General features: G+C 37.6%; 1 protein-coding gene across 1 annotated transcript; it reads left to right on the forward strand.

The window, feature by feature from the left end:
• The first annotated feature begins 5,873 nt into the window (after positions 1-5,873).
• LOC591081 (TELO2-interacting protein 2) lies at positions 5,874-15,682 on the forward strand. Its single transcript, XM_790661.5, has 11 exons — positions 5,874-6,277; positions 7,205-7,406; positions 8,385-8,978; positions 9,612-9,841; positions 12,076-12,144; positions 12,671-12,724; positions 13,129-13,296; positions 13,757-13,897; positions 14,301-14,413; positions 14,843-14,931; positions 15,361-15,682. The coding sequence occupies exons 1-11, from the start codon at positions 6,182-6,184 to the stop codon at positions 15,513-15,515; spliced, it is 1,911 nt and encodes a 636-aa protein (XP_795754.3). The 5' UTR covers positions 5,874-6,181; the 3' UTR covers positions 15,516-15,682.
• The last annotated feature ends 568 nt before the right edge of the window (positions 15,683-16,250 follow it).

The following is a 16,250-nucleotide window of genomic DNA, read 5'->3' on the forward strand; positions in this document are numbered from 1 at the left end:
TCTTTTCAGATGTGCCATGATCATAATCTTGATGTGAAAGGTTTTGATTAGTATTGTTAGTTGGGGTCCTAGTTTATTGTACTGAGATGATTTCGTATCCAGAGTTATTGTGGCGCGATTAAATAGGATTTTGACCTCTGTCGCATTGTTGATTGAAATCTGAATAACTGCAATTTGTCATTAAGGGCCATTTTGTTGAAATGATAAAATCTAAGTCATTTTTTCCTGAGTCCTTCGCTCGGGTTTCTGCAAAAGGCATTCATTGGCAATCTTGATTTATGTCCAACTGAAACAGGAACAGAAAACGTGTGTTATCAGTTTGGACAGAATGACAAATCTTCTAAGTTTGCAAGCCATTCATTTTGTGATATCGTTTGTGGTGTCTTCATCCATTAGATAACACACTTCTCTCTAGCTTCGCTGTGACGTGGATGTTGCGCATCAAGAATTATTGCCCTGTAGGGGAGCTCAGAATACAAATAATAAAGATGAACAAAATCGTACCAATGGGTCACAGTCGTATGTCAAGTTATCTGACAAGCGATAAAATTAAAAAAAATTTAAATGTTATCAGGGCATGGCTATATATATATATATATATATATATATATATATGAGGTAGTCATTTGATACTTATACATTTTCCAGAGCGGGGGCGGAGCTGCCAGCTTTATTCCTAGATCTACCAATGTACTGACCCAATAGCTTTCCTTGAGATCAACTGAGGATATGTTATAACCGTGAAGTAACTGATATTGGAAAGATCATGATTAACTAAACGAGTCTCGATCAATGAATTAACGCATCACCTATATACCAATGGGGAATATTAATCATCATAATAATGATAATGATAATAATAATGATAATAATAATAACAATAATGGTATTCTGTGTTTATGGGATTCTGGTAATGGGATTTAGGCTTGTCCGCACACAATGTATGCACTCCACTCCCTGGGGAGTATTCCATCCAGGCGCCATTTTCTAGACACACAAGGAGTCTGGTCCCCTACCGGGTACCCATTTAATACCTGAGAGGAGAGTGGCAAAGGTAGATTAACGTCTTACCAAAGGACGTGAGTGCAGGGCTGGGATTTGAATCCCGTACCTTGTGATCTACAAGTTTGGTGACTAATCCACTAGACCACAACACAAACATGAGAAATCGGTAGCCATTGTGTTAATTGATTAATAATAGATCGATTATAACGTTTGCCTTAATGAATTCAGTGATTAAATTGATTAAATTTGTTAAAAATAAGAATCAATGACTTATTACAGAATGTAGTAGACAATGCTTGTGATTATGATATCGAAATACTATGTTTTACAAAATGTTATTGAACAGGCAAATGATTACTTATTGATGAACTGAACAATTTATAGTAGGCCTTGCATATTGTGATGTTGTATGTAAGATGGAGTGGGTCACTGGAGGCTCGTATATTCCTGCATGGGGTGTATAGGGTCAAACAATCACGTAGGTATTGAGGTGCCTGTTTATTAAAGGTAAAACAAAGTTTTGGTATGGAGTCATGAATTTTGTTTAAATGAACATATTGGAAGCATATGCGATCCTACAATATTCAGTGATCGTTGTTGCGGTTGAAATCGAGTCTAAAGTTATGAAATTGTAAAAAAAAAATAAACTCTTTATGTTGTATAGCTCCCTCTCAAGGTCAAGATATTAATTAAGGTACGATATAATGTTTCTTAACTAAAATCGACCGATTAGCTATTTCCGTTTGGAAAATATATATCACAACTACATATTCTGAGATTTTCATGGTCGCAGCTACCATTCTACGGCCGTAAGCGCTATTTGAAATTTATCAAAATTTACCGGGAGCACCGGTAAATTTTAATATTCACTTTTTCTCGAAAGCAGAAGTATTTTAGGGGCTAAATATTCTAGTGCTTATAATGAACCCACAGGGGCATCCAAATATATCAAAATTGTAAATAATCACTATCCATCCAAATTTCAAAATTTCCCAAAACTTTGTTATATGTTGATTGATGTACTATTACCACTGCAGTCTGTTTTATGTAACAGATTATATCATGCTTTGTGTGGTTTTGAACAAAATGAACTGAACTGAACTGAACTATTACCTTTAAGGGATTTATAGACTAAATATAGTAATTTAAAAACTATACGAAGTCTTACAGGTAGCCAGTGCAACGAGTCAAGGAGGGGTTTAGAGGAGTGAGATCTCGTAACCTGATAAAAATTATTAGCCGGGCTGCCCAATTTTGAAGCCATTGGATACGATCTAATTTAGTAACAGGGATAGTGGAAAGAAGGCCATTGCATTAATCTAAAAAGGAAAGAACTAGAAAACGAATTGCGTTGTTACAGGCGGATTGATTCAGGCGCGGATCCAGGGGGGGGGGGCCGAGCGGGCCTTGCCCCCCCCCCGCAAAAAAAAAAAAAAAAAAAAAAAAGAGAGAGAAGAAAGGAAAAGAAGGGAAAGGGAAAGAAGAGAGAAAGGGAAAGAAAAAAGTGGAAGAAAAAAGAAAAGGGGAAAGAAGGAGATCGGGGGGGGGGGGCGAAAGAGCCTTCCTCCCAGGCTGTTGACCCCCCCCCCCCAATCAAAAAATAAGAGAGAAGGAAGGAAAGGGAAAGAAAAAAGGAAAAGAGGAGATACTTGCGTACGGATGGGGGGGGGGGGGGCTTGGGGGAAATCAAATTCAAACGTGGTTTATTTCTAATTCCACAACCGTGGATTACAAATAATGCTGAAATTACTTAATTTCCGAGATTTTTCCTCACTTTTTAGTAAATTATACGTTTGTATGTGTTTGTTGGAAAATGACAAATTCCTAAATTTACAGCCAGGCAAGAAATATGATTCTTGAGATTCCTACATGTCAGGGCCCGAGGTACGGCAGGAATCGGGAGCCTCGAGCTCCCTCCACCCCCCTACACTTTTTTTTGAAAAAGTGTAATAAAGAGAAATAAAATAGAATGAGAGCAAGAAAGAGAAAATAGTTAACTGCCCGTGTTAAGAAATAATGAGGCATCAAAATATGCTCATCTGAACTGGATTAAATGCCTAAAACCCCTAAGCTTCCGGGGGCTCTGCCCCCATGGACTCCACCTATAGGGCCCTACGGGGGCCCATAGATGCTTATCTGACGGTAATTTAATGCCTAAAACCCCTGATTTGGGGGGGGGGGGGGCTCTGCCCCTGTACCCCACGCCAATAGTGTCCTGCCAGTGTCACAAAAAAAAATAAGGTATACAAAAAAAAGCTCATCGGACCTTAGTTAAACGCCTAAAAACCCTGAGCTTCCGGGGCCGGCTCCGTCGTCTCGACCCCACCAGGGGCCCTAAGGCGGGCCCCTGAATGCTTATCTGACCGTAAGTTATTGCCTTAAACCCCTGAGCTTGCGGGGTCGGACAAGGTATCAAAATATGTTTATCGGACCGCAGGCACGTAGCCAGGCGGGGACGTAGGAAGAAAAAGGAGCAGACAAAGGATAACTTTGAAATTCAGAATCAAGAACGGTACACCTAAATCGTCTTCTTTCTCTCTTAATCTTATGAAACGTCAAAGCTTCCGCGCTTTGCGCGCGGGAGGGGGGGGGGAACCTGAATTCAAACGAGGATCCAGAGGCGAGAACTATAATACGAATCTTTAATGATTTAATGAAACATAAAAGCTTCCGCGCTTCGCGCGGGATAGAGGGGGAACTAAATTCCGACGTTTTTTTTTCGAGAACGGTACAACGAATCGTCTTCTTTCTCTAATGATTTAATGAAAATTAAAAGCTTCCGCGGGAGGGGGGGACCTGAATTCAGACAAGGAATAAGAGTCGAGAACGGTACAACGAATCGTCTTCTTTCTCTAATGATTTAATGAAAATTAAAAGCTTCCGCGGGAGGGGGGACCTGAATTCAGACAAGGAATAAGAGTCGAGAACGGTACAACGAATCGTCTTCTTTCTTTAATATTTTTATGAAACGTCAAAGCTTCCGCGCTTCGCGCAGGAGGGGGAGGGGGGGGGACTGAATTTAGACAAGGATTAAGAGTCGAGAACGGTACAACGAATCGTCTTCTTTCTCTAATGATTTAAGGATTCGTAAAAGCTTCCACGCTTCGCGCGGAAGGGGGAAAATCTAAATTTAGACGAGGATTATTTTCAAAAACGGTACAACGAATCGTCTTCTTTCTTTAATATTTCAATGAAACGTCAAAGCTTCCGCGCTTCGCACGGGAGGGGAAAAATTTAAATTGAGACGAGGATTATTTTCAAAAACGGTACAACGAATCGTCTTCTTTCTTTAATATTTTATTGAAACGTCAAAGCTTCCGCGCTTCGTGCAGGAGGGGGAGGGGGGGGGGGACTGAATTTAGACAAGGATTAAGAGTCGAGAACGGTACAACGAATCGTCTTCTTTCTCTAATGATTTAATGAATCGTAAAAGCTTCCACGCTTCGCGCGGAAGGAGGAAAACTGAATTCAGACGAGGATTAAGAGTCGAGAACTCTACAACGAACCGTCTTCTTTCTCTAATAGTTAAATAAATCGTAAAATTTTCCGCGCTTCGCGCGGGAGGTGAAAAACTTAATTCAGACGAGAATTTTTTTCGAGAACGGTACAACGAATCGTCTTCTTTCTCTAATAATTTAATAAAACGTCAAAGCTTCCGCGTTTCGCGGAGGAGGGAGGGGAAACTCGCCCCTCCCTGCACCGACCCCCCCCCGCATTATGTCACTGTTGGTCACCATTACGTACCAATATTTGGCTCGCAAAATTTCAAATTTGGGCCCCCCCTAAGAAATCCTGGATCCGCGCCTGGATTGATTAATGTATCTTCCGTTATTCGAGAAATGTTCCTTAGATGAAAAGTTGCAGTGGTACATATTTGAGAGACGCGATCTGACATTGACATTTCTCTATCCACGAGCACACCTAGATTCTCAACAATGACTGAAGGGCTTATGAATATATCACCAACTTTTAACTTAAGATCTGGTAGATTGCGTAAACTGTGAGGAGAGGTTACTTAGAGGTTACTAAAAAGAATTCTGTCTTTGAGTCATTCTACTTCAATTTATTACCCAATATCCAATTTCCAATATCTCAAATGCAATTTTGAAGTTTAAACAAAGCAGTAACTAAATCTCCTGGGATTTGGGGATTGAATGAAATTTGGTGTCATCTGCATAAAGATGGTAATTGATACAATGGTATCTAATAATATTACCAACTGGTAGAGTTTATACTTATAGAATACCCCGTGGGCCCTACTATTGATCCCTGAAGAAATCCAAAATCAAGATTAGTGGGTTTAGATAGTTCGCCAGCAATGTTGACTCTGGAGGACCATCCTGTGAGATAGGACAGGAACCATGACAGAGCTGTAGATCTTACACCAGTATTCTGCTGTAAACGAACGAACGAACGAACGAACGACGTAGATGGGGTAGTTGACGAATTTGGTTGTGCGCACATAGTATATCTGAAATCATGGAGTTACTAAAGCTTTAGTAAGTTCCCTGTTTAAATCAATCCCAACTCACGACACAGGGCTCAGAATCCGTGTACACAATGCTATTAAAAATTATTTTAAAAGAAATGAAATAAAAAATAAAAAATAAACGAAATGTTTGTGTTTGTTGAGATGACAGTGGGCAAAGCTGTATTTTAATTTTTTAAATAAACAATATAGAGAGTGCAAGATGGTACCTGCCGTCTATTACTCACAGGGAATGACAAATAATTTAGTTGTTATGATTAGTTTTCTCTTCTTTGTTAATGTTGATTCACACTTTGTCTTTGTCTTACCAAAACTCATTGGTAAATTTTTGCCGGGAAAATTCATGTTTGTTTACTGGAAGACACCGTATCGATGAAGATCTCCCACGCGCAGATCGTGTTAAAAAATCTCTCTTTCATGAATTTAGCTATTTGAAGAATAATTACTAAACTCTAATTATTCATATGGCTGTATCAAGTTTTGTGGATAATTACCTTGTCTTGTCATAGAAATTTGTAAGCACATTATTCATTGCGAAGAAGAGCATTCGCGCTCGCCCTCGAGCCAGGGACTACCAGCAGCACTCCAGCAGAACGTCGCGCCGCTAGTTCGGGGTGATCCACCTGTAACGTGTAGCTAGAGAGCACGGAGTTCGAGGTTCTTGTCATCTTCATTAAACTAGCTAACATGTCGTTGGAAACCACTGATGACAGTCAAACAACTACCACACCATCAAATGGCACTCTTGCTGCAATGGAGATTCTGCATAGCATTTGTGAAGAGGTGAATTATTTATACTAGACTAGTCTAGACTAGACTAGTTGTTGTTGTTGTTTATGTTTATAGCCCACTCAATGTTATTTAGGGTACGCGTTAAACAGAAATAACAGTCTGGTATGGGTCATTCTTTAATAAAACTGACATTTGTGAATATTCCCCATAGATCTATGTATAGAGGCGGGTTGGGAGCCCCAAATTTGCTTGAAAAATTGATTGCAAAATTTTAGAGGATGTCGTAAGACTCATCATAAACTCTGCAAGGATTTTCAAAACAAATGTGTTTGAAGACAAACATATTGATGAAAGAATACAAAACTTGGGTTTTGTGTTGTACGCAGAAAACCTACATTTTGTATTCTTTCATCAATATTTGTCTTCAAACACATCTATTCTGAAAATCTTTGCAGAAGTCTGTGTTAGGTGACATCCCCTTTTTTTCAATGTTCACTTATTATACAATTGAAGTCAATTTTTGCCATCAAATTTTATGGGCTCCCAGGTAGTTACTCCCAACACTTTAGAGAGGCCTTGAGCAATTAGTACATTTTATATAACAGATTTGGGTCAAATTCCAGTTGTCTATGCTAGGCCAGGGGTAACAGTAAAAGCTGTTGTCTTTCACCTCGGAAAATAGACCTCCTTTTTTTCTTCTTCAATTTACCTTAGGCTCATGGATGCAAACAATTACTGTACATTTGTCTGTAATTACTTCATCAATTTCTATAGAAAAAAAATTGTAAATAAAGGCCAGAATTTTTTTTCATTGCTTTCTGCTATTGCTTTCATGTTTAATTTGTTTTCCTTCAAAAATATTTATTTGATCTGTTTACAAACAAAAGGAGCTGAAAATCTCTAATCATGTCCATTGTAATGTCTATGTTTTCTGTTATGACTTTCTGATATTAATTCATGAATGTATGCTTCAAACAGGTAGAAAAGGGTAATCTTGTTGAAAAGAGAGGACACCTGGAGATGTTGTTGCAACAGACTCCATCCAAGTGGTTTCATCTTGGGACCAATCATGATCTTCAAAGAGGAAGGTACCAAGATCTTGGAGAACTCTGCATCAAAGTGGTCCTGTTGTTGATCAAGCAGACCAAGATCTCTCTAGCTAGCTGCCACGAAGCTGATGGTGAGTTGTGGTAGTTATTAGTCCTGTCAGTCCTGTGGATAGGACTTCATGCCATAAGTAATTATATTTTCTGTATACATGTTTTCCTTTTGCACATAAAGAAGATGATGACCCATGTACTGCATATGGACAATCACAAAAATGATATAATGATAAATAATTCTTTACAAAAATGTACCTGACAAGTACTACTAAAGTAAAAAACCAATTATCACTATCCCACTTGAGTTTTAGATGGTTCTGCTGCCAGTACAGTGTGTATGGGCTTTCTATTGTGCACAAGCAAAACTGAAATCCTTGTCAAAGAATGCACAGTGGATGAATAAATTAAAACATGAATAGTGAGTATGTAACATGTGAAGGCAGTTAGGATCCCCCCACACAGTAAATTAAGTGAAAGGGAATCACTGGCCGCCAATCACTCCAGCAAAGCATAGAGAGTCAATGCTAATGCGTATTGACCTCTAGCACTGCACTACGTTTTAATAGGCAGCATTTGAATACATGAATAGTCAATACACTCATAACATGCAGACGCACACAATCATGCTGATGTGGCTGATCGGCAAGTTTGACAGTGGACTCACAATTTGAATTTTTTAATTATTCTTTCTAACATCGGAAAGTTGAAAAAATTGTATTTTACTGCTATTTAGGTGTCATTAATCGTCACTAAAGTACTGACTACATGTATGAGTGAAATCAGTTTTGTACAGTGGTGTTTGAAATATTGAGAATCAATAGCATAGCTTTTAATACACAGCCAGGATAGTAATGCTCCTATGTGTGGCAGCCAATAACATTTCTCTGGTGTGAACTATCATGAGCCCAGAAAACATAATATTACATGGATTACTTTTGAAGCATAGGACTCTTTTTTTGTAAGCAAAATCCAGCAATGTGTATTCTTAATGATTGAGTGGTTTTCCTGTCATTTGTTTTGTTCTGTTAGCTCTACACTCTATCTTTCTTTCACAGCTGGTGGTGACCACGACATAAAGTACAAGGAGCATGCCTCTCTGGCTCATGCAGCTATGGCCATTGTCAGTCTTCTCTTGTCAAAGCTCAGGCCAAACCCCAAGGATAACTCATCAGTAGACCAAGGACGGATTGAATCGGTAAGGTCCAATGAAGGACATGGTGAGCAAGAGGAGGAGAATGACAGTGACATTGGGCGGTGCTCACCGTTATCAGATGGACCTCAAGTTGGACACCAAGATGGACAGCATAAACTCCCAAGATTGGATGATGCCTTCCAAGATAGTCAACAAAACAGATCAATGGATGGACTCAAGTCCTCAGGATCCTTTCCTACGATATTCAGAGAAAATGAAGGCCACTTTTCAATCAGACCGAAGGACAGCGATATTCTTGGATGTCTTCCACCTGATATTCTTGATGAGAGTTTAGAGGGACAACTTGATGACAGGGAGTCAGAGGAAAAAGGTGAATGCTCAGACAGGTTGTTACGAGGTGTGATGAAGTCTACAATAGGGCCAAGCATTGTCCTCTGTTCGTTACATGCTCAGAAACATCCATGGACAAGCAAGGCAAGTCGTCAGGCGGGAAATGGTGAGAAAATGTTATTTAATTAATGATTAGATCTTGTTGTATTGCAAGGGCTTAGTGAAATTACATTTCATTGGCATTGTTATATTATTAGTATCACATTCATTATATTATATATGATATAAACATTCATAAAATTGTAAATTCCCCTGATAGACCTTTCTTACGCTTTAAGAAGGGTAGACCATCCTGTTATCAACTTTGTTTTAATCACATCTCCAATCAATACAATTTGAGGAAAATATGATAAAGGATCAGAAATTATGAATTATTTGAATTGTAATCACTAAAATTTAATTCAGCGACTCTGTGATTTGCATTATAAGCTGCTCTCCAATCATTTTGTACTTAGAATCATCAAAAATCCTTCTCCTTATTCGTTGATGGTGGAATGTGTAGAAATATATATCAATTGATATTGCTAGCACACTAAAAATTTTAGCTACAATGTCTTCATTTGAAATTAATGGAAATCTATTATGATAAGATTAATTAGTAGAAAACTACTAAGATCTGCTCATAAGAACAATCAATTACAATTTCTATACACCAGTGGCTGTGCTTTCTCTGTTTGAAGTATTGAAAAGGCATTGTTATTCTTTCTTCTTTCGTCCAAACTCTTGCTTGCCACTACAGCATTACTTACTCAACTCACCAGGATATGTGGTTGCAACTCAATATCTACTCTGCTCTCTGGCTGCCACAATGAGACCCAGCAACATGATGGTGTAAGTCTGAGGAGACTGATCCCCAAAGGTGCCTTTGGTCTTGCTATTGTGGAATTGAAGCAACAACTCACGAGGAGCGACTGGAAAAAGTATCCTGCAGCAAAACATACATTCACCTGGCTGTTAGCTCATATGAAAGTAAGGTTTGGTGCAGTATATCGTGTTTGCTCAAATTAACATAATTTTGTATTATTATTTGTAAAGGATCCACATACTTAAAAGGAAGATAAAAAACACATTTGAAACAAGAAAAGAATTTATATACCTCACTTAAGAAATCCAGCCATCTGATTGGTCGAATTGCATTCATAAACTTCAACTGTTCCTGTAAAATTCTCGGTAACCATGCATAAAACATTTCAATATTTTTAATAACCATGGTTATTAAAAAAAGTTGGTCAGCCTCCATGGTTACCCCATAGGTTTACATGTTAAAAAATGGTTTGAGCGATGGAGGATGCCGTATGTGTGCGAAGGATTGGTCGGTAATTTCAATACAATTGAATCTCGATCGATCTTACCGACAATTTTATCTTGCATTGTTGACATGAAGACGAAAATAAACTTCCAAAAACAAAAAAACAACATCTGCCGATAGATCTTGATCTAAGTTCGTGCCAATATGCATTGCAAAAGTAAAAGAAGAGTCCGTATATGGAGCTTTTGCGAAGCATTCATCACACGCGAAGCCGGTTTCAATCCATTTTAATGTATATATTGGAGAAAACTGACAAGCATGTTAACGGCGGGCCATAGCCGAGTGGTCTAAGCGTTGGTTTTCGGTACACCTCGTGTTGTACGCAAGAGTTCGAATCCCGTCTTCGACAAAAATGATAAATATTTTTAATTTTTCATTTTTTAGTCTATTTTTTTTCGGCATATAAAAGTATTAATGACTGCTAGTATTAAAAACAACATCTGCCGATAGATCTTGATCTAAGTTCGTGCCAATATGCATTGCAAAAGTAAAAGAAGAGTCCGTATATGGAGCTTTTGCGAAGCATTCATCACACGCGAAGCCGGTTTCAATCCATTTTAATGTATATATTGGAAAAAACTGACAGGCATGTTAACGGCGGGCCATAGCCGAGTGGTCTAAGCGTTGGTTTTCGGTACACCTCGTGTTGTACGCAAGAGTTCGAATCCCGTCTTCGACAAAAATGATAAATATTTTTAATTTTTCATTTTTTAGTCTATTTTTTTTCGGCATATAAAAGTATTAATGACTGCTAGTATTAAAAACAACATCTGCCGATAGATCTTGATCTAAGTTCGTGCCAATATGCATTGCAAAAGTAAAAGAAGAGTCCGTATATGGAGCTTTTGCGAAGCATTCATCACACGCGAAGCCGGTTTCAATCCATTTTAATGTATATATTGGAGAAAACTGACAGGCATGTTAACGGCGGGCCATAGCCGAGTGGTCTAAGCGTTGGTTTTCGGTACACCTCGTGTTGTACGCAAGAGTTCGAATCCCGTCTTCGACAAAAATGATAAATATTTTTAATTTTTCATTTTTTAGTCTATTTTTTTTCGGCATATAAAAGTATTAATGACTGCTAGTATTAAAAACAACATCTGCCGATAGATCTTGATCTAAGTTCGTGCCAATATGCATTGCAAAAGTAAAAGAAGAGTCCGTATATGGAGCTTTTGCGAAGCATTCATCACACGCGAAGCCGGTTTCAATCCATTTTAATGTATATATTGGAGAAAACTGACAGGCATGTTAACGGCGGGCCATAGCCGAGTGGTCTAAGCGTTGGTTTTCGGTACACCTCTTGTTGTACGCAAGAGTTCGAATCCCGTCTTCGACAAAAATGATAAATATTTTTAATTTTTCATTTTTTAGTCTATTTTTTTTTGGCATATAAAAGTATTAATGACTGCTTTAATATTCGAGAAATAGTTGTTTTCATACGCTCTCGGGAAGGTTACAATTGGGCTATTCCCCTCGGCAAGCCTCGGGGAATAGCACAATTCTAACCTTCCCTTGAGCGTAATAAAACAACTATTTCTCTCAAAGCAGTCATTAATACTATAATATAACATCACACATAACTTGCACCATACCAGACAGTATGTGCCACACATGATTTTGGAATGGTAAATGTAAACTGCAGCTTCCACACTTATTCCTCCTATAGTAGACTACTTATTTTGAGCTTTCTTTTTGCGAGAACATTAGAATTAATTCTGAAGTGTGAATCAGTCCATGAAATTATTGATGTACAGTCTTATTTGGTAGTTTGTCTGGTTCATAAAGTTAAGGAGAGGTGCCTTTGTTTACATTTACAATAATTCTGTTAGGATAGCTTGTTCCAGTTAGTACTCCATTTTGACTGTTCATTTTATTAACTCCTTTCTTTTAGCATCCATATGTAGGAGAGCAGATAGACCACTGTCTTCCGCCATCTCTTCTCTTTGTCGATGACTTTGAGGTATGGTATCACTTTTTCCTATCACTGTTTGAGTGATTGAAGTTAGGAATGTAGAAAGTGACATGATACGTTTCCTTTCATTTTGATTTTTTTTATCTAGGTATGGTAATATTGGAATGAAATTACCTGTACAAAAATATGATTGAATATTTAGTTTACAATGACAATTGATGAGATTGTCTTGATGGTTACATAACATGGTATACTATGAACTTGCCAAATTATGTTGCCAACATTTAAAGCATTCTAAATTCATTGACGACACTGACATATGACTACATTCAGTTACATGTGCTAAAATGTTGTGATATGTTTCTGTTATATCCAGATTTTTAATAAACATAGGCAATTTTCTGATATGGCTTAATTATTTTGCTTTAAGTGTTCAAGTCGAATCATCAGTATAGGAGATTCCTTGCACCTCTTGTTCTGTTCTAGGGAAAATAAACAGATACTTTTATTATACAGTATGTGCTTAAATAGGTTAAATAGTTTACTTTTGTTTTGTTTTGTTGTGTTTTATTAGATGGAGAACAAGGTACTTGGAATACAGTGCTTGAAGCATATTATAGAAAATGTGGTAAGTAATGATATATTCAAACAAAGTGTTTCAGATGTGAATAGTTTGAAGTAGAAGGGTGGAGGGGATAGCACTTTGCATAAGATGCGAGATGACATACTAGGTTAGAGTGAATGATGTATTTGTAAGGTACTTTAAAAGAGACATTGTAGATGTAATGGGTGCTTCATAAATCCTCTATATTATTATCATATTCCAGACTCTTATGCTGTTATTTTGTCATATAAGTATCAGGGAGGTAAGGTGTAATGTTTGATCTCAGTTAGTGATGTCATTGTTCTTCAAGATATCATCATTGCATGTTAAGCAGCTTGTAGGTGTGACATATTGGTATGGTATGGTGTTCATCTGTTCATCATCATAAACCTTGATGTCTTTAATCTTACCCCTCTGATTAACTCTAGGACCCGACCGAGTTGAGGTGGTATGGTAGAGCAGAAGTCATCTATGAAGCCCTTTATCCATTGATGTACAATCACAAACCAGACCTCATTGATGTCCTCTATCCTTGCTTCTTAGCGACCCTCAAGGTTGTAGAGAAAGACCCCAAGAAGACAGATCAGCCTAGAAAGGTAGGTTATCAAGTGATCTCTTGGGATATATTCTTTCTTTCCATTAAAGTATGAATAGGTTATATATACATGGTAAACCATAAACCTAATGTAGATATGGTGGATAGCCCATTTTGGTGGTACTTTCATAAATTCCATTTTCTTCCACATGGGAGAATTTGTAGTTCCTCAGTCATATTTCCCAATAGTAATAGTGATGACCAACCCTTGTGGATCCCACCATCCATGTGCTTGTTCAATCATCCACCAGGACACTATCACACAGTGAAATATGTAAGACTTATCAAATATAAGTCACTAATATGATGATGCTATCATATCCTTACACCAAGATTTAGGCCTATTAATACGAAGGATCATTCACTGAACATGTTGTTTCCTAATGTATTGTGGGATTCCTCTTGACCTTTCTTGACCTGTCATCATCCTCATTCCTCTTAACTTTCAATTTTATCATCAGCTTGGGAGGTATGACAAAGCTCTTCAGATAATACTCTCCAACATGGAGGGAGAACAGAGGATAGCGGTACGCCAAGCCAATGCAAGGCATCTTCCTTCCTTCATCGTTGCCATGGGGATCACCATTCTCTGGCATATAAAGGTATTTACAAGTATACATCATTTTAGTTTTACTACAAAAGATAACAAAAAACGAAAAAAATGCTTGATATGTGATGTGATCAAGAACCTGTTTCATACGAAGCCTAAGTTTATGTACACTTTCAGCCCTACTAATGTGAGAAATATTATGTATTGATTTTTCTAACTGAAGCTGGGTATTAAATGATTACGGGAGTATTTTTTGATGAACTCTTGTAAATGGTAGCTGCCATTCAGCAAATAATAATCACCCCACATGAAACGTATCGAAATGTCAGCATAGTCCGTCATCCTATGAAATATGAATTAGAAATTTTGTCATGTTTGTTGTTTTTATTTTATATAATTGCATGTATACGATATTGAATTTGAAATCAATTTTATGAAAATATTCTTTCACACAGAGATTGGTTCGTATCATCATTGCCTACCTAGAAACAAGTGATGGCATAGAGGAGACTGGTAGAATCCTAACTCTTAGAATACTGCAAGCAGTCATAGTTCAAGCATGGCCTAGGTATGTATACTGAGAAAGGGTCACCATTTATTAGCTTGCCCAGTACTGAAATTGTCTGGAAGATTAAATAGAAGGACATTTCATGTTATTCCTGATAATTTATCCAGACTGGTTGTCATACATGTATCATTGACAAGGAACATTTATTAAATTACAAACATAAAAAGAAATTGCACCAAATCTAAATCATTCCTAATACTAGATTTGATATAAGCTGAACAAAATAAGAAAAAGATGGTATGTTTGCTGATGAAATATTCCCTTTTTGATGAGAGGAAAAGATAAAGAAAAAATTCTTGTGTGCAAATTGCACCAGAAGAAGCAGACGTACTAGTTATTGGTAATCTAAGTTGGTAGTTTTGGTTATTTTAATACACAGTTATGTCTTTGATACAGCAATAATTAATGATTAATATTTATGTTTGACAGGATGATGAGTCACTGTTCTGACCTGATGAAATCTCTCCTGAAATTAGTGCTGGACATTTCCAGAGGACCAACTGACATTTCACCTCAAGGTATGACGTTTGATATTCTTGTCTCTTTATGTGCTAAGGAATACTGTGATTGGTATTTTGATATGTAACAAAAGTGGTACAGGATTTTGAGCTTAGAATATGAAATGATAACACTGAATGGCATCAACTTTCCAAGATGTTGGAATGACAGAATACTCAGGTGTTCAGTTTCTTTAGGTGACATGTGTGGTTTTAGAAATCTAGTATTAAACGCAATAATATTCTAGTTTGTTTCCTGTGTAATTTTTTTTTACATGTGACAATGAATACACCCCTTTGCCCAAATATTTGATGTGAGGTGATTGTCATCATGTTCTTCTGGAAACAAGTCATGCTATTTCATACTTAAATGTTTAGCAATTAAATTCAAACAAGTAATCATACCCTAAAATACCTTTAAATGTTGGTCCCATCTATTTTATTTTGCAGTGAGAGATACAGTACGCAAAGAGTGCATTGAGTGCATGACGTTGCTGAAGAGGTGCTGTGGTACAGTTGTGGAGGACACGGTGAACATGCTCCTAGGTTCAAATCTCAAGGACAGGTTCTTGAAAGACTGCCTGGAGAATGTTCTTGAAGGCTGAATGAGCTGTATAAGCATGCGTCCTGTATGCTTCCTAGGTTAGAAGGAGGGGAGGGAAAGATCTTATAATGGAATAAAATCTTTTTTGTTTATGACTACCGTAATTAACGTTGTATATACCGCCCTTGTGTATTAACCGCACCCCTCTTTTTCGCCCTAAAAAAAAAACAACTTAAAAAACAGTAGAGGACCTAGGATAGAACATTGTGGTATGCCGTGTAATAGAAGAAAAATTGGAGGAATTATTTTTATCAACTACATATTGAAATCTATCAGAAAGATAACTTTCTAACCAAGATGACAGACAAATTTGATTGTTGTTCAAGTTTCTGAGTGGTGAGTCAACACACCGATTACTGAGCTGGGAGACATTGCCAGGCATAGCGCCAGGTGGAGGGGCATAAATCGAAACTTTTTAAAGCCCTTAAATGAAATACCTTTTCTAAATACTTGACAGATATTATTACCCCGTCATTCGATTCATTTACGCACACAGTGTGCACCATTTCCACTTCCCGGGGAGTATTCCTACCATTATTGTCATTGTGAGGGCATATGGCTATTTCCTTCATCCTACCAGGTCACCATTTCTCTCCTGGGTATGGAGTGGCAAATATCTTGCCAAAGAAATTAGTTCTGTTTTAGGGATCGTACCTACGACCGTTGCATTTCCAGTCAATTGCTTAAACCACTCGACTATGACACCTCTACCTTAAAGGTACTATGTCCCATTTGC

The sequence above is a fragment of the Strongylocentrotus purpuratus genome, unplaced genomic scaffold, assembly GCF_000002235.5.
Source record: "Strongylocentrotus purpuratus isolate Spur 01 unplaced genomic scaffold, Spur_5.0 spur5_scaffold_6, whole genome shotgun sequence".
NCBI classification, from domain to species: Eukaryota; Metazoa; Echinodermata; class Echinoidea; order Camarodonta; family Strongylocentrotidae; genus Strongylocentrotus; species Strongylocentrotus purpuratus.

Bases quoted from the DNA above. Each gene is read 5' to 3' on its own strand.
- LOC591081 (XM_790661.5), top strand. From the start codon at position 6,182: ATGTCGTTGGAAACCACTGATGACAGTCAAACAACTACCACACCATCA. The intron at 13,297-13,756 runs GTAGGTTATCAA...TTTTATCATCAG, and splicing joins AGACAGATCAGCCTAGAAAG to CTTGGGAGGTATGACAAAGC. The intron at 14,414-14,842 runs GTATGTATACTG...TATGTTTGACAG, and splicing joins ATAGTTCAAGCATGGCCTAG to GATGATGAGTCACTGTTCTG.